General features: G+C 39.5%; 1 protein-coding gene across 1 annotated transcript in view; it reads left to right on the top strand.

The window, feature by feature from the left end:
• Nucleotides 1–6,465: 6,465 nt before the first annotated feature.
• The window catches only part of LOC140263895 (guanine nucleotide-binding protein subunit alpha-14-like), a 48,515-nt gene continuing 32,422 nt past the window's right edge, over nucleotides 6,466–22,558 (top strand). Inside the window, 1 exon segment of the mRNA XM_072359208.1 lies at nucleotides 6,466–6,621. Coding sequence (XP_072215309.1) covers nucleotides 6,501–6,621 — 121 coding nt within the window. The 5' untranslated portion in view covers nucleotides 6,466–6,500.

The following is a 22,558-nucleotide window of genomic DNA, read 5'->3' as shown; positions in this document are numbered from 1 at the left end:
GCCCCAGGCCTGAACGCAGTACTCCAGATGGGACCTCACAACAGCTGAGTAGAAGGGATCAGTCACCTCCTTCTCCGTGCTGGCCACCCCTTTTTTCATCCGAATCTGATTGCAGCTTAGATTTTGCTCAAAATTAAATCACTCAACAATTCAGACTCTATTCCTGCTATCCCCAAAAGACTCATTTGAGCGTTCTCCATTAACTTTATCCATAAATCCAACACTGAGTTTTAACACTAGCTCTCAGGGCTCTTCATTAATGTGGCTTGCAACATACTAACAGCAATTTTTGTATTGACTACAACTATTACATTAGAAAGACAGCATAAAGTGGGTTGGTTGGCATTTGTAGTAAAACAGACCTTTTTTAAGTATTTTGTTCCTGGTAACTCAGAATTTTGAGGGTATTAAATACATGTGAGCCAATGAATTAACTAAAAAGCTAAAGCTGCTAGGATTAGAAAGAGAGAGGGGAAGAATACTGTGAACTGTTGAGTTAAATGAGAATGTATCATCATTATAGTATCATAGTATTGTGCGAGTTGGAAGGGACCTTAGAGATCATCGAGTCCAACTCCCGGGATCCGAGCCCTCTGTGTAGCAGAGCGGCATTTCTACCCCCTGCTCCACAGGGGGGATTCGAACCCGGGCCCCCTGGTGTTGCAAACGGGAATTCTACCGCTGCGCCACCGGGGCACACTGTGAATGTGAATGTGACTAATTACTCCTAATTATTCCTGTCTGTACTGTGTTAGAATCTTTTGTTTCGGAGAATATGAACCTAGCCAGTAAAAACAAAAAAACCAAAAAAAACAAAAAAACAAAAAAAAAAAACAAAAAAAAACACCACATTGATTTACTTGTTTAACAATTACACACACAAGCTTTTAAAATAAATTTTTTGCACAAAATCTGAGGCAGCCTTTTAAAAAAGTGAGTTTTGGTGAAAAAGATTAGTCATTATCTGACCAGAAGCCAGTTCCTGCAAGGATCTAGTAACTCAAACCAACAACTTTTACTAGCAGAAAAAGGAGAGTTCTTGGAATTAATCCACGTACCTGAGACATCAAAACTGACAATTTACAAATATGGGAAAATTAAGAGTGAGTTCTGCAAGAAGAATAAGCGCGGTGTAGTATAAATAAAAGAGAATTTTGAAGAGATTTATTAAATAATAAAAATGTATATATAGTACCAAGACAATTTGGCAAGAACTTCATCTTGATTTAATTGCTAGGGAAAGGGAAAAAATGAAGCGTACAGAAAAGAAGGTAGGAAGTATCCAAAATGATAACGGGAAAGTTAAATAACTACTGCTGTAAGAATAACTTGGCACTAAAAGGGCAGATGGGTCGAAGTATATCAGGAACAAAATACATTAGCTATGTTGCTTGGCCATTATAGATTTACTGAAATGTTAAAACAGGAGGATGAAGAAATGATGAAACTGGGATGACAGACCTGGGAGGTGTACTTGAACACATTCTGGTCTGTTAGTAACTAGAGATAATCGTGAATAATACTGAGTGGGAACTAAACCAAGCCCAGATAAGTTGCTGCCAGAAGTTCAAAGGAGATTTTGTTCTGTTTTAATACATCATGAGGTTCCAGAGAAACACAAAAAGACTGGAACAGTGTGGCTGTGGTGCATTATCTGCTGCAGTTTAATTAATGGAACGCTGCCATCAGTCAGCATAAGTAAACACTTTGGTAAACTTTCAGAAGTATTTGCCTGAATGTTACTGAGTGCTTCAGTGACAAACTGAAGAGCAGGAGTAGAAGTGATATGATCAGTCTTTCAATTCCAGTTCTACCACAGTATGACTGTACAACACTGTGGATTGGATTCTGGCTCTCTCAGTCTCTGACTGAGCCAGTGGAGCTGTGAGAGTGAAAACAGTTCATCCAAATTAGCTCTGGTGATGCTTCAGTGCTAGTGAAGTTTAGACTACATGATAGAAGATAAAGTAAAAATGCAAAACTTTACGGTATCTGCCAGCAACTGAAACATCTGTTTTTTTCCAAAACATCTCCTAAGCCGATGCGTTCCTATGTCTCTCTTTGAACCTGAAGTTCAAAACACATTAAGAACTCTAATAAGAGCATATACATGCGGAGATACTCAAGAAAATTTCCGTACATGGTAAATCTTTAGAATTTAAGAGAGAATTCTTTCTTTCACCCTTCCTCTATATGAAAATGATTATCTGACAATTTCTTTGCTTCACCATTCTCTCATTTTCATCTTTGATCCCTCTCAGAATATTTGTTACATCAACAGTTTTATTTGTCACTGCTTTTTTTCCCTTGTTTACTGTTTTAGGGTATAAACGCACATTGCAAATATATTGTCAGTCTACCATACAATACAATTAGCAAATTCTGTCAATGGTAACTCTCAGACAATATCAGTCAGAAGGAAACCTGAGTTTGCTTTCAAAGTACAAGCTGCAAGGACCAGATTTTCCTTTTAATTGTTTTGTGATTTTATCCAATCAATTGTTCACTTTCTAAGTGCTAATTTAAATGGTATCCTTCAATCCAGGCATTAGCATTGTAGAGCAAGAGCACAGTAAATAACACGGGCTTGGAGGATAGCTGAATCTGGGATATTTTTCACCTCACCAGTATTTGGGATCATTAAACCTGTCAGACTTGTTTGGGCCAGAACGAAGGCTTCTCTGAGTCTATTCCTTTTAAGGAGCGCAGCTACTGTGAGTTACAGAGCAATGAAATGCACAAAGTACACAAAGTGCCAAAGAAAATAAAGAAGTCAGCTGGACTGAAACTTTATCACTGTGTAAAATAACAAAACAAACAGAAACTCAACCACCCACCTAAAGAGAAAGCGACACGATCATTAGTGCATTGGGTTTATTTTAATCTCCCAATTTTGATATGTGCATAACATCTGGAGTCTGTTTCTCATTAAATTTCTGTATCTTCTATGACTGTTTACTCCTCAGAAATGTGGACATAAACCACTACCAAATAAAAATCCTTTATCCATTTTTCACAGGTTAAAATGACCATGAGTGCCTACAACAACGGTTTCCTTATTCTTCAGTACTTCTTGAGTGAATGACAAGGCTCTTCTACTACCCCTCTTGCTCACGTATTTAGTACAGCCTTAGCTAGGTACTGAAGGATCACCATATACATAAATAAGGATTAAAACTGAAATATTATTGGTATCAGGTATTCAGCATTGAAGTTCTCTCTCCATATAATTACCCAGAAGATCACTTCCAGATATTGGAAAAAAAATAGTTTTAAAAAATGGCAAAAATGAAGTAACTTCCCTCACTGCACCTACACTGTTAATTTCTGCTTATGGCTTTTCTAAAGCGTGATCCATCTCATGCACTCCTACATTCAATTCCATTTTTCATTCAGCCAGTTGTTTTTGTGTAGAGCACACAATACAACATGAGTTTATGAAACAGCAGAAGTTCATTCTTCTGCAGCTGTTCTTCAGGTTCCTACCTCCACCCCAACCAAAACTCCAGCTTAGCTTTAAGAAAAAGAAGAGTGATTTGAAACACCTTTTCTTAACCGCATACAAACACACCTTTTGTTCTGTAAAAAAAATAAAATAAAATAAAATAAAATAAAATAAAATAAAATAAAATAAAATAAAATAAAATAAAATAAAATAAAATAAAATATAAAATAAAGTGAGGAAATAGGTCACAGAATCACAAGGTCATTTGAGTCGAGAGGGACACTTAGATTTCACCTAGTTGAACTCTTGCAACGAACAGGGACAATTAGGTGCTCAGAGCCCCACTCAGCCTGACCTCCAAGGTCTCCAGGGATGAGGCCTCCACCACCTCTCTGGGCAACCCATTCCAGTGTCTCACCACCCTCACTGTAAAAAGCTTCTTCCTTTTATTCAGCCTTTTCCTTATATGCAGACGTTGGAGCTGAAACATTTTTAAATCACACCAGATCTTTAAAAGAATCTCAAGTTACCCTTAGCAAAACATGTGCTTTGTTTAAGAGAAGGCACGGTTTCACCACTGACATTTACTGTAACCAACTCAGAACTGAACCCTGCTTCTGCAATCTCGCCTGATCTCCTCAGAAATACTGTGTAACCATACGTCTCCTACTGATCCTTTAGTTTTTGGCAGCCAATGGTTTTTGGCAGTCATTGCATACTAAGCATTAAAACTCTTTGCACTTTTAGTGTGTTGCATCCATGGAAGTGGGCATCTCTGGTTAATGGTAGATTAGCTGCAGGAGTTAATGGTAAGTGTCACTGGGTACTTACTGCAGGTGTACAAAACATCATACACCTTAATGTTCTGTGCAGCCTCTTTGCATGTAACTCATAACAAAGCCTCTGGAGGCTGCTACAGACAGGAATGGCTGCCAGGTTCTGTGGTGTTTATATTTCTATCCAACTGTGCTGAGAGACACAGCAGCATTTTGGATAAACAAAGCCTTCAGGAGCTCAGCAGAAATTATCAACTGCCTTATTATAATCCACACAGACCTTCTGCTCAGCTACAGAATAATCAAAGGGCAAGCAGTGCTAGTTTGCTCCAAACAGCAACAACTTATCAGACAAGAACACTGATGATTAGGAGAAAGCTTAAGTGTACTACACAAAATGCTAGTTCAAGGGATAAGTTGCCTAGGTAACTTCCTGCAATGTACTAACTTGTTCTTGGGCGGAGAAGTAGATGAAATACAGTATAATGTGTCAGGAAGAGTTCTTCAGCCTAACCAGTAAAAGATGTGCAGATGAGGAAATCCACACTCTCTGGGAAACTGCATGGCACCAGGCAGTGCTATGGTATGGTATGGAAACACTCACAGTTGAAACCCAGACCAATAAGGGACATGAATCTGCGTGGCTTCCCTTTTCCTCTCTCTGCCTTTTCTCTGCCTATGGCTGTGGTATCGTAGTGCTTTTATTTTGCTGATATTGAAGAACCGCTGATGGGAAAATTGGGAACCTTTCCTTTTCCTTTTTCCTGTCTTACGTTTTGTGTACTGCTCATCAATGCTTCAGACAAGGCAGGTACTTACCTGTTTAGCAATGAATGACGTTATTTGGAGAACAGCCATGTTTGCAAAGAAAACTCTGCTATCAATGGACTCAGAAGGTCCCAACTCCTCCAAACCCTGACTGCACTGTTTCTCATGTTGGGAAAGCACCCTGAAGAGCTGGTAACACTGAAAAAATACTGCAAAACACTTATGAACCAATTTCTTCATAACCGTACGTTGTACAGACCCAGACACAGTGAGCTTTGTTTTAAAAATATTTTACATTCACGATGTAGATAGACATAACTGCTTTAGTGAAGAAGTCAGGAAAACAACCTATCACACTCATTTAAATATTTATTTATCTTCCCATTACCGTGTGGTTTCACCTGTCGGTGTTGCACAGACTCTGAGTCAGAACCTTGCTGCTCTTTATCAAATCCATCTGAAGGTCCAAGTGTCATTGTGGCCACTGTAAAGGGAAGTAGGGAAGGAACACAACAGGTGAAAATTGGAGTAATGCATCAGAATAAAGGAGACTTCCAAAAAACAGACAAACTGAAGTGGAGAAGAAAAGGTAATTTCAGCATGTAGTCAACGTTACTATAAATCAGAGGTTTGGCTTTAGTGCAGTAAACATTTCTTCCCCACTGATACTTCCCCCCTCCAAAAATAAATCTCTCAACTAACCAGGAAAATCCACCCGTGATCAGCTTGAAAAGAGATTCAAAAAACAAATACTGATTTTTCAGACCTTCAGTAGCGTAAAAGGGTCACATATAATATACCGTATGTATGATATCGTGTATAACAAGAAGGTCATCAATATCACTCTTTCTGCTCTCTGCGAACGCGTGAATGAGTCCCAAGCCTGAGACGTGCACTGTGACACAGCGTTACAGAGAGAGCGCCCTGCGCGGCAGGCGGAAGGAGCCGAGCTGAGAAGAGCTCCTGGACGCACGGGGTGTCTCTCTGGGAAGCGCCCCAGCATAGAGCGGTGCCGGTGCTCAGCGCAGCCACTCTCTCCCTGGTAAGGCCGTAGCCCAGAAGCTGGCTTGCAGCTCCGCGTCCTCCGAGGCGCCGGTGACAGCAGTCCTGCACTCTGTGGTGTTTTCCACGAATAGAGGCGGCGGACTCCCTGGGGACAGTGCCGCTAATTGCCGCTGCCGGGGCTCGGGTTGGGGCGGGGTGGTACGGCAAGTAAACTTTTGGACGTAACGACCTCCCGAGTCTGCGCTCCTTAAAAAACACGGGCTGGTATCTGTAAGCCAAACGCAAGGTTCGGCAGGGAATGAGGTGCAGCCGCCTGCACAACAACTCAAAACGAAGACCGCGTGCCCCCTCCAGCAGAGGGATACCCCATAATCCGCCAGCAGCTCCCACTCTGACCCCCCCAGCAGAGGGACGGATACCGTTCCCCCCACCGGCGCCTCCCCCGGCCCCTTCCCGCCCGCCCCCCGCAGCACTGAGCGGGCGGAGGCACCTGCCGCCGGCGAGCCATGGCCGGCTGCTGCCTGTCGGCCGACGAGAAGGAATCGCAGCGCATCAGCGCTGAGATCGAGCGGCAGCTGCGCCGCGACAAGCGGGACGCGCGGCGGGAGCTGAAGCTGCTGCTGCTGGGTGAGTGCGGCTCGGCGCGGGGCGGCGGGCGCCGCACGGGGCACCCGTGGGCAGCGGCGGCCGGAACGGGAGGCTGCCGGTCCCGGGGCCGTGTCACCGAGCGATGCGGCTGTGGGCCGGCCGGGCGGTGCCGAAAGGAAACCCCAAGCGCTGACGTACCGCACTGCCACGTGCCACGTGCCGGCCTTCGCCGGTTGCCGGCCCGGAGGTGTGCAGTGAGCTGACGCAGCCGTCACAGCAGATGTCTGCTTGTTTTTTGCCAGGTCTCTGGGGAAGACTGATAAATGTTTAGAACCTTGCTGTATTTATAAGGAATGGGATTCAGCTGCCAAACTTCGGTTTGCTGGGAGTGTCTGCAAAGTTTGTGAGCCCAGGAGTTGGGCTTAATGATCCCTTTGGACCCCTTACAACTCAGGAACTTCTACGATTCCCATTCAAAAGCTCATAATATTAGTTTAGAAAGAGGCAGAATACTGCCAGTGCCTATCCAGCCTTCTCCGTGTCTCTTGGTTATGCATACCTCTTACATCCCTCTTCAGTCACAAGCACATAAATGACATTTGCTTCTTCACTGTGCCCAGGTGTGTACATGACAGTGGTGTGCTAATAAAGGCGGGTGTCATATACTTTCAAAGCTTAGTTCCTGTTGAGAAATGTACTGGGGAATGGTAGTTTTTATTTTATTATTCTATTTTCACACAACGGTTTTTATTATAGACCACAAACATCTGTTTCCTGCCTCTTCCTGTTCTGCTCCCCTGCTCCAGGCTTCTTGAGAGAGAAAGTGGACTTTGGAAAGAACTCATTTTGCTGCATAGCACTGAGACCGTTTGCAGAACAGACCTGCCTGAAGGCAGCATTATGGGTTTGTGATTGAAGGGGTTTGTTGTTAGAGGAAGTGTGCGCATTTGCTGAAAAACAACTTAATATACCTAAGAGGAGAGACGATATATCCTTGTCCAGAAAGCTTGCTGAAGTACACAGAAGTTTATAAAAGGAATAGTTAAATTGTCATTGCAAATGAACCTTTGATGAAAAGTCTCTGTGCATGAGGAAGATAGTGCTGCTTACGAGTGTGCTGTATGTAAGCAGCAGCCTGTGAACAGTGGGAGTCAGTGCAGTTGGTCCTTCAGAGGGCTCCTTGTGGCCACTTCAAGTGGATTTTCTTACAGACTGCATTGTTGTAATGGGGCCAAGTGTGGACCGGGCCATGCTGGGCAGGCAGAGTCATTAGTTCTTGATGAGAAAAAATGCGTTCCAGGCTGTTTCAGAGATAGTTGACTGGCAGTACATTGACTTCTGTTTGGAAGCAGAAAGATCTCCCAGCCAGCTATGCTGTGACAGATTTCACTGAAAGAGTACTACAAGTCTGAGATACCAGCTGTCACAGGCCTTTATTTTCTGGAAGCATCTGGAAATGTTTACAGTAATTGTATCACATGGGTGAACCACTTTTTCTTAACCTCCTCTCTCCCCCCACTTATTTTAGACCATTCTTTGGCACGAAGAAAGAGCAAAAAGCAAAATAAAGCTTTGATGAAAGTTTTAGAGGTATCTGTCATTGCTACTGTGCATTGCTCAAGTTGTTTAGGAATCTTCCCTGTTCAAACAAACGTTAACAGAAGAAATGATGACACTTTAGACTGAATAATACGTTTCAGAGCTCCTGAAGTAGTGAAGGACCAGCCCTGGTTTTGCATTTTCTAAGAGGAGTATACAAAAGACATGTACAGAGAGAACAGACTTTGACTGGCTTCTAAATGTGAGAAGCCCTGGGGGAAGTCCCAGGCTAAGCATGTAACAGGGCTCGAATCCGGGAGTTGGACTCGATGATCTCTAAGGTCCCTTCCAACTCGCACGATACTATGATACTATGATATGATAAGTCTATCTTACCAAGTGTTTAGCAGAGCTGTTCTTGTACTGGCTAATTTATACTACCAGACTGCGTAAACTAGTCTGATATCAACATCTTCTCGTCTGAATTTAAAATAAGAGGCAAAATCGAGCATTTAGAATGAATCCTGGACTGCATCAAAAGAAGCATGGCCAGCAGGTCAAGGGAGGTGATCTTGCCCCTCCACTCTGCGCTGGTGAGGTCTCACCTTGAGTACAGCATTCAGGTGTGGAGTCCTCAGTACAGGAAAGGGCAGACCTGTTGAAGTGCATCCAGAGCAGGGCCTCAGGAATGCTCTAAGGGGTGAAACACCTCCCCTAGGAGGACAGGCTGAGAGAACTGGGGCTGTTCAGCCTGGAAAACAGAAGGCTCTGAGGTGATTTGATAGTGGCCTTTCAGTATCTAAAGGGGGCTATAAGAAGGAAGACAACAGGTTCTTTAGCAGGATTTGTTGTGACTGGACAAGGGGAAATGATTTCAAACTTTCAAAAGAGGGGGTATTTATATTGGATATAGGGAAGAAGATTTTTACAGTGAGAGCGGTGAGGGACCGGAACAGGTTGCCCAGACACGTAGTGGATGCCCCATCCCTGGGGACACTCAAGGGCAGACTGGATGGCGCTCTGATTTAGCAGTCTGATTTAGTTGTAGGTGTCCCTGTTCCTTGCAGTAGTTGGACTAGACAGCTTCCAAGTGTCCTTTCCAACTCAAACTCTATGATTCAATCATTTTGTTTTAGTGGTTTGCAAATGGAGAAATTGCAGATTTTACTCTAGAGAAAGCTGATGCACGAAAAAGTGCTTGTTATCACTTGAAATTCTGATTGTGTACTACAGTTTCTGAGAAGAAACAACATAATTCTTTTCTTTAGAAGCTAAGCTGAACAAATAATTCATGGAATCTCAGAATGGCAAAGATTTGATCATCTTGTTTACATTTGATTCAAGCAAGTAAAATCTGGCTCTAAAATTAAAATCAAAACACAATGAAATTCATGGAAATCAGAGCAGAGGAACTACTGGTAATTTACAGGGATCTACCATTTTACCCAAGTACTTATCTATTTGCAGTCAGTGAAGTGATCTCTCTTGTGATTTACAGGGCTGTGATGAAAGATTCCATTGATAAGCAGATAGATAGAAAAATGAAATGAAATAACAAAAAAGAAAATAAGGTAAAATAAAATTAGGTCCTATCAACTTTTATCATTGAAATTTCCATTCTCTGTATTACTTAATTCCTGAAACTTAACAGTGGCTCACACCATTTTTAGGCTATGTCTCTTAACCTTCGTGTTAAGTGGCCTGCGAACTTACTTGTATCCTAGTGCTTTTTTCTGTGACTGGCCTCAACTCTATGTTATGTTTAAAATGCTGTGTGAGTATAGATGAAGATTTTGCAGGTGCAGCTTTTTTGGGAGTATTTCAGTATGCCCAGCAGAGTGTCATCTGTTACCTTTGCCCTCTTCTGCTTCTTGGACACATTCATTATTTGAAGTTTGGTTGTTGACTGGATCTCATTTTCTTTCTTTAAGAGATAGGGTTAATAATAATTATCTTTTGTCTGACCTGTTATATCTTCTGAAGTCTTCCACTAGTGTCTGTGGAAAGTGGTTTGAAATGTCAGAGGTAAACATGCTGTAAGACATAGTTGAAAAAGGAAAGTGATGGTTTATGGCAGCCTGCTATGAAAAAGCTGTAAAATCTGAGTTTTGATTAGAATGAAATAATTAGATTAGAATTCCTTCAATGTTTGAGTTTCCATTGTGTAGTTAACCCAGAATGAAAATTACAGCATGATAGACTTTGAAATGAATTTTCTGTCACTTCCATTTGCAGTTTTCTTACTGAACTGGATATTGAAGACACAGCATAGGGTGGGAATCCTTTCCACTAGAAGCTTTCAGATTAAAGCAAGTATTACAAAAAGCAGTGTGAAAAGAAGTGGTAAAAAGATGACTTGCTCAGTTTGCTGTGTTGCACTGTTTGTCACAGTGGTGTTTATGTTTCAGTTATGCTACTTTTTCCGTGTGTCTGAAAAAGTAGGCAAAAGGGATCAAAATTTCATCCTGGGCTTAGAATCTAGTTTCTCTTAAGTATGATTTTAGAAAAGCTAAATTTGAGACCCTTTAAGCTCAAGTACAAATGAGGCATACCTGCTTGTAAACAAAAACCAAGACACAAATGAAAACTTCCATAGGTGTGATTTTTGCTGCTGTTTTCTCCAATGTTCTCCTAAAAAGGTGACCTTTTCCAGTTCACCAGATAGTCAGAATTTGTACATAATCAAATATTTGTGCTCTTCTAATAACAGTTATCATATGAAATAACAGTGGGAAGATTAATGTCATCTAACGTTTTGTTCTCATTTATTTATTTACCTTACTCTAAAGAGGAGAATACTCTGCCTAGAAGGAATTTGCTGCTTTCATTTTCTTGGTGGCTGGGGAGATTAGGCTTTACTGTCTTGCAGTAGTGGTAATTGAAATACACGTACTTCTGAAATTGAACGAAAACTAAACTGTCTAGAGACTACTTACACTTCTTCAATTCATCAGGCTTTTCAGCACCGATGCTCTTTCTGCAGACAAAGCTCTCAGCACACAGCACTGAGCTCTCTCTTGAATTATATCCTTTCCATATGAGTAGTTTTGTAGGGTGTTTTCTACAAGAGTAATGCAGGTAAGGAGATCTTTGCGCAGACTCTGTGCGTAGCAACACTGTTGCTCTTTACGGCTGTCTTGTTTGGTCACTGTGGAATTGTAGTGTGATTATGTATGTTGGGAAATTGCAGTGAGTTTAGAGCTGCTGTTTTGTTGTTGTTGTTGTTGTTGTTTCAGTTAGTTTTCCAAACTTTGAAGAAAGAATGAGTCTGTTTGTAGTGTCTGTTGATTTAATTAAACTTCATTAATAGATTGAGCTATTTAACACTGAAGTTCTGTTGTATTCCCCAGAAATAATGCTCCTCAGTACTAGATAATCATCTCTGCAATTGAAGAACTGGAATCACAGTGAGACCTTTATTAATTTCTGTATTGACCTAGAGCTGAACTGGCTTATTGGATCTAACATTTGCCTTCATTTATTGTGTTACGCTGTAGAGAGTCCATGGAGGAAGTAATTCTTGGAAAACAATATCTAAATAAAATTTTAAAAAAGGGTTTCCAGATGTATTATATTACTGCAATGTGTTGTTTGTTTCACCATAAGTCTAATAGAATTGTATTCCATTATCCTGAAAAGCATTAGGGCTTTGTAAGGACAGTGAGGCGCTGGCACAGGCTGCCCATAGAAGCAGTGAATGTCCTATCCCTGCAGCTGTTAATGGCAAGGTTGGATGGGGCCCTGGGCAGCCTGAACTGGTGGGGGCAGCCCTACCCACAGCTGAGAGTTGGAACTGTGTGATTTTCAAGATCCCTTCAAATCTAATCTGTTCTATGATTCATGCAGAGTGTCTCAGAAATATCTGTCAATAGCCACTGTATGAAAAATTAAATGAGAAACAAAATACTTCAAGTAAATAAAAATCTGTGCACAAATTATGAAAGTAAACTGCAACTAAATATATATATATGTTTGTCTCAAATATTTCTGAGGTAATTGTGCCAAGTGTTCACTTGTAATCATAAATACATTTTAAAAACAAATAAGTTCTCAGCCTGTTATGTTCCCTTTCATAGGAAGGGCTAAACAATTCATTTAGCCCCTAGGAAATATCTGTTTCACAGCTGCTAGCTTTGTGTTTGAGATGAAAATGTGTTTCATATAGAAACTTGGCATTCTTTCTCCAGGAAGGAAGCTTTTGTGCTTCACTCTTTGTTTCATTTTTACTTTGCAGTCTTAAAGGTGTATGTTTGCCCATACTTTAATTGGGAAGCACCTTTCGTGGCACTGAGGCCTCAGCAGAAGGCCCTTACTGGTCAGGCACGTAGGAGATCCTAATTTCTAACTGAAATTGTTAAATGCCAGCATTATGGATCTGAAAATAGAAAGCTTACAGACCTGTTTTCGTGAAGAGTTCCTACCAGCCTTGTACTGTACATTTGCCAGACCTCAGCTGTGCATACGTGTACTGCAGTTTTGCCTTTTCTCCCTCCCAGTTCAACTGGAAAACTGTGAATACGAACCCAAAGTTTATTTTGCTGAAAGTTTTCACTTGTTATTAAACTCAAAAGTATTGCAGCCCTGTAAAATCTTGAGATGGCAACACATTTATAGAGAGCAGTGTTCTCTTCTTACAATATGGGTCAGTGAGATCTCAAACATCTGCAATTGTTTTTAAACTATTTACGTGCTGTAAGTCCAAAGAGAGGAGGATCTCTCCTAAGAGGCATAGAAGTCTGTTGTATGAATAACTCCAGTAGACCCAGAGAAACTTAAGGGAATTTGAATATTCCATGACATGAGAGCTTCCTGAAAATGGCATCTAAGTTCTTCAGGTCACCTCAAGAGTACAGCTTTACTTAAATGTGCACATAAAAATAGAAACAAAACTCTGCCAAGTACAGAATTACATGGTTATGATTTTAAAGGGCAGGAGTTCCTTACAAAACTGTATTCCATTTTAACGCAGAATAGCCTGTTACTGTCACTGGTGGAAAGCACCCTGTTTAGATTTTTAAAATTCTGCTTAGTAGAAATTTGTTCTTGCGAGATAAACTTATCTTTGAAAAAAATACAAATGTTTAGTTTTAAATTTGGCATTGTTTTATTTTGCACAGTTGATTCTTTCTGCTATACTTTTTTTTTTTAATCATTACAGGTTTCACCAGTGTTTAATTTATTTGCCTCTCCTACTTTAAATCCCTGCAACTTCATAAACTTAATGTTTTTAGTACCTAGGTGTTATAAAATAACAGTTGAAGAACAAGGGATATAGACAAAGGAAATTTGGGGAACTCCATGTTACACAAACTTTTTTTTTGGCTGATGCTCTGTGAAAAATAGATTGAACAAAGGAATGTGTTTAGTATTTGCAGTCTTTAAATTGCATTTTTTACCTTCTGAGTTTCCAGTGTAAGTAGATTTGAAGACATTAACTGCAAGACAATATTTCTAGTGTACTTAGAATTGATAGAAGTATAAAGAAAATGATGAGGGAATGGTGGCACAGTATTCCAGCAGCATGTTTCAACTCTTGATTCAAATGTTACTGAATTAGGAACTGTGAAACTGGATGAGGTAGGGAGATCATGTAGCAATACTGTGAGCATTTAACATAAAGATCATAAAGAAGCCTAGTTGCAGAAGTCTATACTTCACTGCTATACAGTAGGTTAGAAGACAGTTTGACTATTCCCAAATTTTGCAGAAACTATTGTATTTGTGAACAAGTATACTGCTATGTGACTCCAATTTAAGTTATTGTTTTCTAGAAGAACATTTGGAGATTAACACTTTTCTGCTGGTAATAGCTGCTGTAGTTACATTCTGGTAGGTGCTTTGTGGAGCCAGGTGTTGCACTTGATGACCCTTGTGGGTCCCCACCAACTGGACAAGATATTTTATGATTCTATAAAATTAGTAAATTAATTTTATCCTAACAGGCTTCCACTGTACTGAGTATACTTCAGACTTAGAGTACAATGCCCAACTAGTATCAGTTTTAGTACTGCTAGGACTATCGTAGAATCATCAAATCATAGAATCACCAAGGTTGTAAAAGACCTACAAGGTCATCCAGTCCAACCATCCATCCATCACTAATAGTTCTCACTAACCCTCAACACAAGGTCTAAATGTTCCTTGAACACCTCTGGGTTCGGTGACTCCACCACCTCCCCGGGCAGCCCATCCCACTGCCTGACCACTCTTTCAGAGAAGAATTATTTCCTAACATCCAACCTGAATCTCCCCTGTCACAACTTGAGGCCATTCTCTCTAGTTCTATCACTAGTTACACAAGAGAAGAGGCCCTGCTTGACGTCTTCTCCAGTGATTTAGAAAACGGGGCAAAGTGTAATCTCAGCAAGTTTGCATATGGTACAAAACTGGATGGAAGTGGATGATTCACCAGAGGGGCACTAAGAGGGACATCAGCAGGCTGGAGAAACATTCTGATAGACACCTCGTGCGGAAGAAATGTCTTAAACTTGGTGAGGAAGAACTCTGTTATAGACAGTGGATTGTCTGTAAAGCATCTTTGCAGAAAAAGCACTGGAGGACTTTTTTGGACATGAGCCAGCAATGTGCCCTTGCAGCTAAGAAGGCTAATGGTTCTTGGCTGCACTAGGAAAAGTGTTGCCAGGAGATCAAGGGAATTGATTCCTCCCCTTTACTCTGCCCTGGTGAGGTCGTACCTGGAGTGCTGTATCCAATTTAGGCTCCCATAACCCCACAGTATGAGAGATAAAGACAAATGTGGATGTACTGGAAGGAGTCCAGTGCAGGGCCAACAGTATGCTCAGGGGTCCATAGCACTTCACTTATTAGGACAAGTTGAGAGATTTGAGACTGTTTAGTCTGTGGAAGGAGAGGCATCTGTTTTTCGGTGTTGATAAATACCTGAAGGGAGGACACAGAAAGAGTAGAGCTGGGCTCTTTTCATTGGTATTTAGCTGCAGGACAAGAAGCAACTGGAACACAGAGTGTTCTACCTGAACCTCAGGATGCACTTTTTTTACCACGTAGTTGGTGGAACACTGTCAGAGATTGCCCAGAGAGAATGTGAGTTTTTCCTCCTTGGAGATCTTTAAAGTTCATCTGTACATGATCCTGCCTGCTCTAGGTGGGTCAATTTGAGCAGCAGGAGGTGCTAATGTAGATGACATCCAGACAGTAGTATTATTAGCTTTCTTTTAGTCATTACTAATTAAATGGTAATGCTAATAAAAATATCTGAATGGCAACAGAAAATTTGTAAACTTTGGTCCAAAACTCCATGCTATATTTATGTGGTGTGCAGAATTGGATGTGAAATAGCTGTGCTTTGATCTTGCTCAGCCCCTTGGGATCTGTTTAGTCACCACTTGTTCTTTAGGTAGGATGCTATTCTGTCTGACTTCTGATTCCTAGAACTGCACAGGACTGATGACATTCAGGTTCTTTTGTCCTCTTTGAGACCCAAATAGCTTTTTTAAATCTCAGTTTTATTATTTCTCTCAGGAGAGGTTTTATACAAGGTGCCCTTTCTTCTGGGGCATGTATTTCGATCAAGCTCCAGATTCTCTTTATCTAACTAGTATGTTATTTTGGGCTGCGTTTTCATCCAGCTGGTCACAGAATTGTAGAATTCCTGAGGTCAGATGGAGCTGTTGTCAAAACTCCTTCTCATATCAGAATTACCTGGAAGTCAGGATCATGTCCAGTTGGACTTCAAGTATACTTCAAAGATGAAGACAACCATTCTGATGGCTTGTTTGCATGTTCAGTCACCTTCATGGTGATTTGTGGCAGTAGGACAAGTGGAAATGGCCACAAACTGAAGCATAGGAAGGTGCATAAGAGCTGCTTTACATAAAGGGTGTCGGAGCACTGAAACTGGCTTCTTAGAGAAGTTGTGGATTCTCCCTTTCTGGAGATACTTAACACCCACCTGGATGCCTACTTGTGCAGCCTGATGTTGGGGCCTGCTTTGCAGGAGGGTTGGACTCAATGATTTCTGGAGGTCCCTTTCCAGCCCCTACAATTCTATGATTCTGTGATTTTTCCTATGTTTAAAAATAATTTTTTAGATTCCAATCAATGTCATTTGCTTGTTGGGCACAACAAGAAAAGAATTTATTTCATTTATTTATTGCATTTATTTATTTATTCAATATCATAGGTATTATTGCACGTAGATAAGATCTCCCTTAAACTTTTCTATTCCAGGATGAGAAGTCCCAACTCTCTCAGCCTTTCCTTATATGAGAAATGCTCTAGTTCATTAATAATCTTCATGAACATTTGTTGGCTTCTCTCCAGTGTCTCTACATACTGGGGAGTCCAGCATTTCAGATGTGGCCTCACCAGTACTGAATAGAGGGGAAGAATGAGGTCTGTGTCATCCCATTTTATACTGATGAAAATAACAATCTAGAGATGCTTTTTCCTTTTCTTGTAGCTCTTCCCTTTCTTGCTGTCACCTGTGCCACATGTACTTCTGGCAGTACATGCCAATGTACGGTTACTAAAAGATTTTAAATGGCTTCAGGAAGAATCGATTGTAGCAAGGAACCTTGCCAAATGTTTGGTTTTAAAATAAAGTGAAAGACAAAGCAACTGTATCACACATACGCAGTACAAACATGTCTTTTCCATCCTAGAAAGTTTCTGGTAGAAACGCATTCTCAGTTGTTGTACTCACTCCAGCCAGAATTTGCAGCTACCTCCCACATTCAGGTGATTTACAATTTTTAAACTTCTAAAGTTTCAGCTAGGGATGTGGGACCAAAATTTTAATATAATAAACAAAGTACATCCTTCAGTCTTACTTGGATGAAAACTCTGTGGGCTCATTCATCTAGGGTATAGCTTGTGCTGTATACCCAAACATCATGGTATGGGGAACATCACTGTAATAAAGTGTAAACCAGTGGAGGGAAGAGAGACACACACAAGCTCTACTGTGGAAATTTTAAAAAATTAAGTAATCTGACTACTTCTGCTAAGTTGATGTGCTGTTGGCACAAACAGTGAATGACAGTTTTCAGAACAGTGGCTCTTCTTCTTTGGACTACAGGGGAAAGCAACGGAGACTGGAAATCCCCTTGGGCTAATTACGTGGAAATAGCAGCCAGGCCCCAAGTGGTTACCACCAGGGTAGTGTAGAGTTGACAAGATGTTTCTTCACTGTTGATGTATGCGTTTCAATTTTTAAAAAAGAAATGCACTGAAAATTTCTTTCACTAACAGAAAATTTTCCATGAATGCTGAAATGAAGGCTTAAAGTGGAGACATGAAAAAAGCCATGCTGTTTGGTGGGTTTTAGTACAAAAGACAGCAAATTATTTCTAATTAGATCGCTAGAGGAACTTTCACAGGAAATCTTTGTTTTGATGGTTGCAATTTAAATTAAGAACAAAAGTGTTTCTGTTTTGTCATTTACTGTTAAAGTTAGGATATTACTCAGTACCATTCTTGGTGTTTGGATTACTTTCTGATGATCTGGTTTCCTGCTCTGCTTTGAAGTCAGAATTCAAAACTTTGCATGACCAAAAAAAAAAAAAAAAGAAAAAAAAAAAAAAAGAAAGAAAGAAAACAAAAATCTAAAAAACCAACAAAAACCTAGAAAACGTGTCACAGTTGCCCTTTTCATATCAAGCCACTGTTCTGAATATTAAATATTGTACTCTATTGCTTTATGTAGTTCTTGTGTCCTGAAACATGAAAGGTGGTCAGCATGTTTAACTTTCAATTCTATATGTGGCATCATTGTATCTCTTATAGGATACTGTGATATATTGGATAGAATTTGGAAAACAATGAAAATACCAGATACAGACTAACAAAATTAGAATCTCCCCACAAAGTGGATTTCTCAGTTCAAAATACATTATTCTGTCATTCAACAGCAAGAGGAAGGTTAAGAATAAAAAATGTGTTCAGTTTCAGTTGGTTTTCAGTTGACTGAATTCTACCACAGTGTAGGAAAAAAATGCATGTCATTATAGGAAAGTTTTTTTAATAAAGCATTCTATCAAAAACTCCAAAGCCTCTTTAAGCATCCTGTTAGATAATCATCATCACATATGAATAATAATTTATTTAGCATGTTTGTTCATTGCGGATGAAATATGAGTGTAATTGGTGCCTGTAAACTTTCTGTGTCCTTTTGTAAACTTACACTGTAATGAATTTTCTACTCTTGCTAGTTTTCTGCAGTCTGCAACTTTCACTGGTAGATACCAAGCTCTTCTAGATTTGGTGCCTGTTAACTTCCATCTGTTTGGGCTAATGAAAGATGGACTGCATGGGCAACATTTTCTTAGCAATAATGCCATCGTAGCTGCTGTGAAACAGTGGGCTACTTCCACTGGTGTTGGTTTTTATGAGTGCAGCATGCAGGCCCTTGTTCATCACTAGTGAAAATGCATAGCTAATGGTGGTGATTATGTTAAGAAAGTGTTCAGGAGCTGAGAATTTGCTTTATTAAATAGTGTCATTGTGCTCTTTGTTTCTGTTGTAGTTTCCATGGTAGTAAATATGACGCCTTACTTTCAAAGTGACCTATACATTTGTACTGATAATTTTTATCATATTTGAATACAGAACAGATGTATTTTCAGTAAAATAAAAACAGAAAAATAAAACTGGATATGCTAGCATTGTGTGGAGGACTCAAATGATCTTTAAGTACTTTAAGTACAGTACTTTAAGTCAGTTTTAAGCAGGCTTTTTCTCATGTTTAATTTTTGTTACCTCTAGTTACAGTACTTCCTATTACATATTCAAAGCCATAAATTGTTACTGACATCATCTGGGACATCCTAAAACAGCAAAACATTTTCCATTAGGAAGTTGCTTCATGGTTTCCTTCTATTTAATACCAAGAAAAAAAAGGGGATTTTTTAATAAATTAAAAGACAAAACAAAGTTTAAACGTAAAGAATGCATTTCTACTGCTGGTTACCTTATGTGAGGTTTGAAATAACCAAAGCAATAAGGAAATTCAGTTCAAAGAGTAGATCTGAGTGCACAGTTTGTTCGTCTTCCATAAACACAATTGTATCATTCTCCATAAACACAGTGCTACTTATGGAATGTCAGACACCTAGTCTGAGTTTAGAATAATGAAATGTGAACACTGGATTATTTCTGAAACTCTTGTAACCCACAGAGGCATTATTACCAGTGCTAGCTATTTCTTTATTGCCAGCTGAGGGCCATAGAACATATCAGATCTATGAAAATAAGAAACATAGGTTGTAGGCATGTAGGGCTCCTACAAAATTTCTTGAAGACTACATTCATGTTATGACAATTAAAAGACATTGATTCAGTCTGGTGAAGTAAAAAAGACAGAATTTTCTGACCTTTCAATGCAGAATATATTTACTATGAATATTTTAGGTAAAAGTAACTACCAGACATATCTCCTTCAGGAATACTAATCTAATTCTGTTTGGAGGATAATGTACATCTTCAAACAACAAACATAATAATTTTCATCTTGCAGTGACTGGAAAGCAGAACTTAGCAGTCATTGGAAGAACATGTGAGAAGAAAAACAGGTGGGGAAAGGCTTGGAAAACTTCAGTATGTGCAGTTCTGACTGGCTCATTGCTATTATTTCTCTTAATCATTCAGTAATTTTTGAAGTCATGAAGGAATTTCAAAACAATCAAGACTCCTGAAAATTGGAGGAACCCTGTTGCATTACATTATGCACTTTGCCACTGCCTGCCCATTCTCTGCATGTATATATTGGTCTTCCTATGCAAATCTTTTAACTATTAACTACTGAAGATTTATCTTCATTTGCACATTCATTAGTCTATTAAGGAACAGCTTAGAAGCTGTTTAGATTCTGTCATTTATGAATGAGCTTTCCTTTCTTAAAAAACTGCAGAGAACTTTTAAAAATTGGAACTGATTAGTGTTCTTAATCTCCTTACATTACTATTGTTTTAATCATGGCTGTTATATCACTTTTTGACTAGCTTTAAAGTGCTGCATAGGTAATTATTCTACTGCAGTGTAACTGCCAACATTATGGGCCATGTAGAGTGTTATGTTTCTTTTCCCCGTGACTAAAGACAGCTGTAGACCATCCAAAAAAGAGTGAGAGAGTTTCTGCATTTCCCCATTTAGAATGCAGATGGTGAGAATCATAAGCACACAGAAAAAACAAATACCCAGTTGTTTTCCTAGCCTAAACCTCTGCTGAGGTGTAAGTAAGGAAACTTCTGGAGAGCAGACCTCCCAGGAGCAAGTTTTGAAGATCTGAGTATCTCCGGTTACAGCAGACGTCTCTTTCTGCCTCAGCAATTTATCTTAGAGGACTAAGATGAATGGAATCAAAGCCAATTTAATTCTTAACACCAGCATCCTATATAGAGGTGTAATGTATTTTAAAATCATTACATATCAGTTCTCTTGTAATGAGTCTTTGTGCATTGGCAATTTAATTCCCACAGGTTTCTTTCTTACACAAGAGGCATTGCTGCAGTGTCCTTCCTTGTGGTGAATACCTGGCCTTTGCCAGACGTGCTCAGTGTGCAGGAAAGAATCAAAGAAGGCAGCACAAGAATGAGTGCTGGGACTTAAAAGATGGTGTCTAAGCATCAGTTATGTGCCAGAAATTTTGGTTTGCAGTTTTTAACTGCCCTCAAGAATATTAAAACCTGGATACTATTTTTGGTCAGTAGCCCCAGTCACACATTACACTGTAGAGAGCTAAATTATCATTTCTTTGAGAATTATAGGAAATGAAGCTGTCCCTTCATGTTCATTCCACTTAACGCTGTTGAAACAGGTTTTTTGGAATTGCATAGAAGTATATCGTGATTTTGATTATTAGTGCTTTTTTTCTTCAGGAATTATGCAGTGAAAATCTAATCCTGCTTGGTGCTGCTATTGCCATACACAGCGCAGTGTTAGAACTGACTTGGAAAAGAGATCATCTGTGACTCTGATGTAGAAGAAAGTCAGAACTGAGCTGAAAGTTTTCAATTATGTTCTTGTTGTACAAGAAGCTTGACACCTTTCCCACTGGAAGGTTCCAGATATTACAGTTTAAGACTCAGCTTTGTGTTTGTTGGATATATAACTCTCTTCTTGAAAGCTTCAGGAACTTTCCAGTGCTTTGCTTAATTTCTCTATCGCTAATGGAAGGTTTTATATGCTTTTGTCTTTCATACCGTGTAAATAAGCTGTGTGCTTTGAGAGGCGTCTCTTCATGTAAATCAACATAGAAATCTTGAAATATAAATAGAACACTGATTTGTTGTAGGAACTATGTAAAATGAATAATATTGTTATGAAAACATTAGGAAGATGTGATTAGAGGACAGATAGAAGAAACCTGACATCCTCATTCTCACTGAGGTCTCCAACCAGACTGACATCTCCTAGAGGGTTGACAGAGCAGAATATGAGAAATCCAGGAGGTTCTGTGTGAGAATCAGTGACAACTGTCTGACTCGAGTGAATCAACTTTTCCTGTATATATATATATTTTTTTTCACACAAATGGCCCTTACTATTTTACTTGTAATAACAGAATTCGTACATCTTAGCAGTATACAGTCACATTTTAAAATCTCCCTTTATCTAGTGCTTCTTTAATGGATGGCATTAAACAGCAATTTTATACCTCCAAAGTATATAATCACATTGACTTTTATTGTTCGATTATCTATGTTCATTTTATTATCCTACTACCACTTTTGTTATTCCTAACATTAATAGTGTACTCCATTTTCTTAATTCCCACTAACTGAAGCTTTAAAAAACAGGTTCCAAATTGTGAGTATCCATTTGTTTTCCAGCTACTTTAATTAAAAATATATTCAAGCCAAATCTTCTTGTTTATCCAATTCCATCCTTAAATGAAGTTCTGTTTAGCTTAATTTCTCCAAGAATGCATATTGGCACAATTGCTTCACATCCAAGCTCTTTTTGAAAGCCCTACCGTTTTATCTCATGCTTTAAAATGATCCTCTGTCAAGATGTGCTTCGAAAGTCTTGTTTTGTGTTAAGCTAATGACCCCTGAAGATTTTTTTAGATAGCTAATGAGAATGGAGAAATAAAAAGCATGTGTTGTTGGATTTGCACAGAGATCCTGTATTTTGTGCTTATGACAAGAGTCAGAGTTTACACAAAAGGAGATGCTGGAAAGAAGAATATAGAAGGAAGACTGTGCACTCTGCTTAGGGTCAGGGTAGGGAGCAAAAAGCTTTTAAATTAACTTGTGTTTTGCATTATAAAAGGTCATAGTGTAAAATGGAATGGCTCTGCTTACTACTTACATACCACTTTGGTGAGCTTTTGATGCAGGTTAATCCAGATTAGATAAAACAGAACAATGTTGAGGAGCCAACTTTAAATTCCTTGAAAAAATTAAAACATATTCATGCGGGAAAGAACTTAGATTGTAAATGACCACTTCATACCAGA

This window comes from Excalfactoria chinensis, chromosome Z (assembly GCF_039878825.1).
Source record: "Excalfactoria chinensis isolate bCotChi1 chromosome Z, bCotChi1.hap2, whole genome shotgun sequence".
NCBI classification, from domain to species: domain Eukaryota; kingdom Metazoa; phylum Chordata; class Aves; order Galliformes; family Phasianidae; genus Excalfactoria; species Excalfactoria chinensis.
This window is presented reverse-complemented; position numbering and strand designations above follow the sequence as displayed.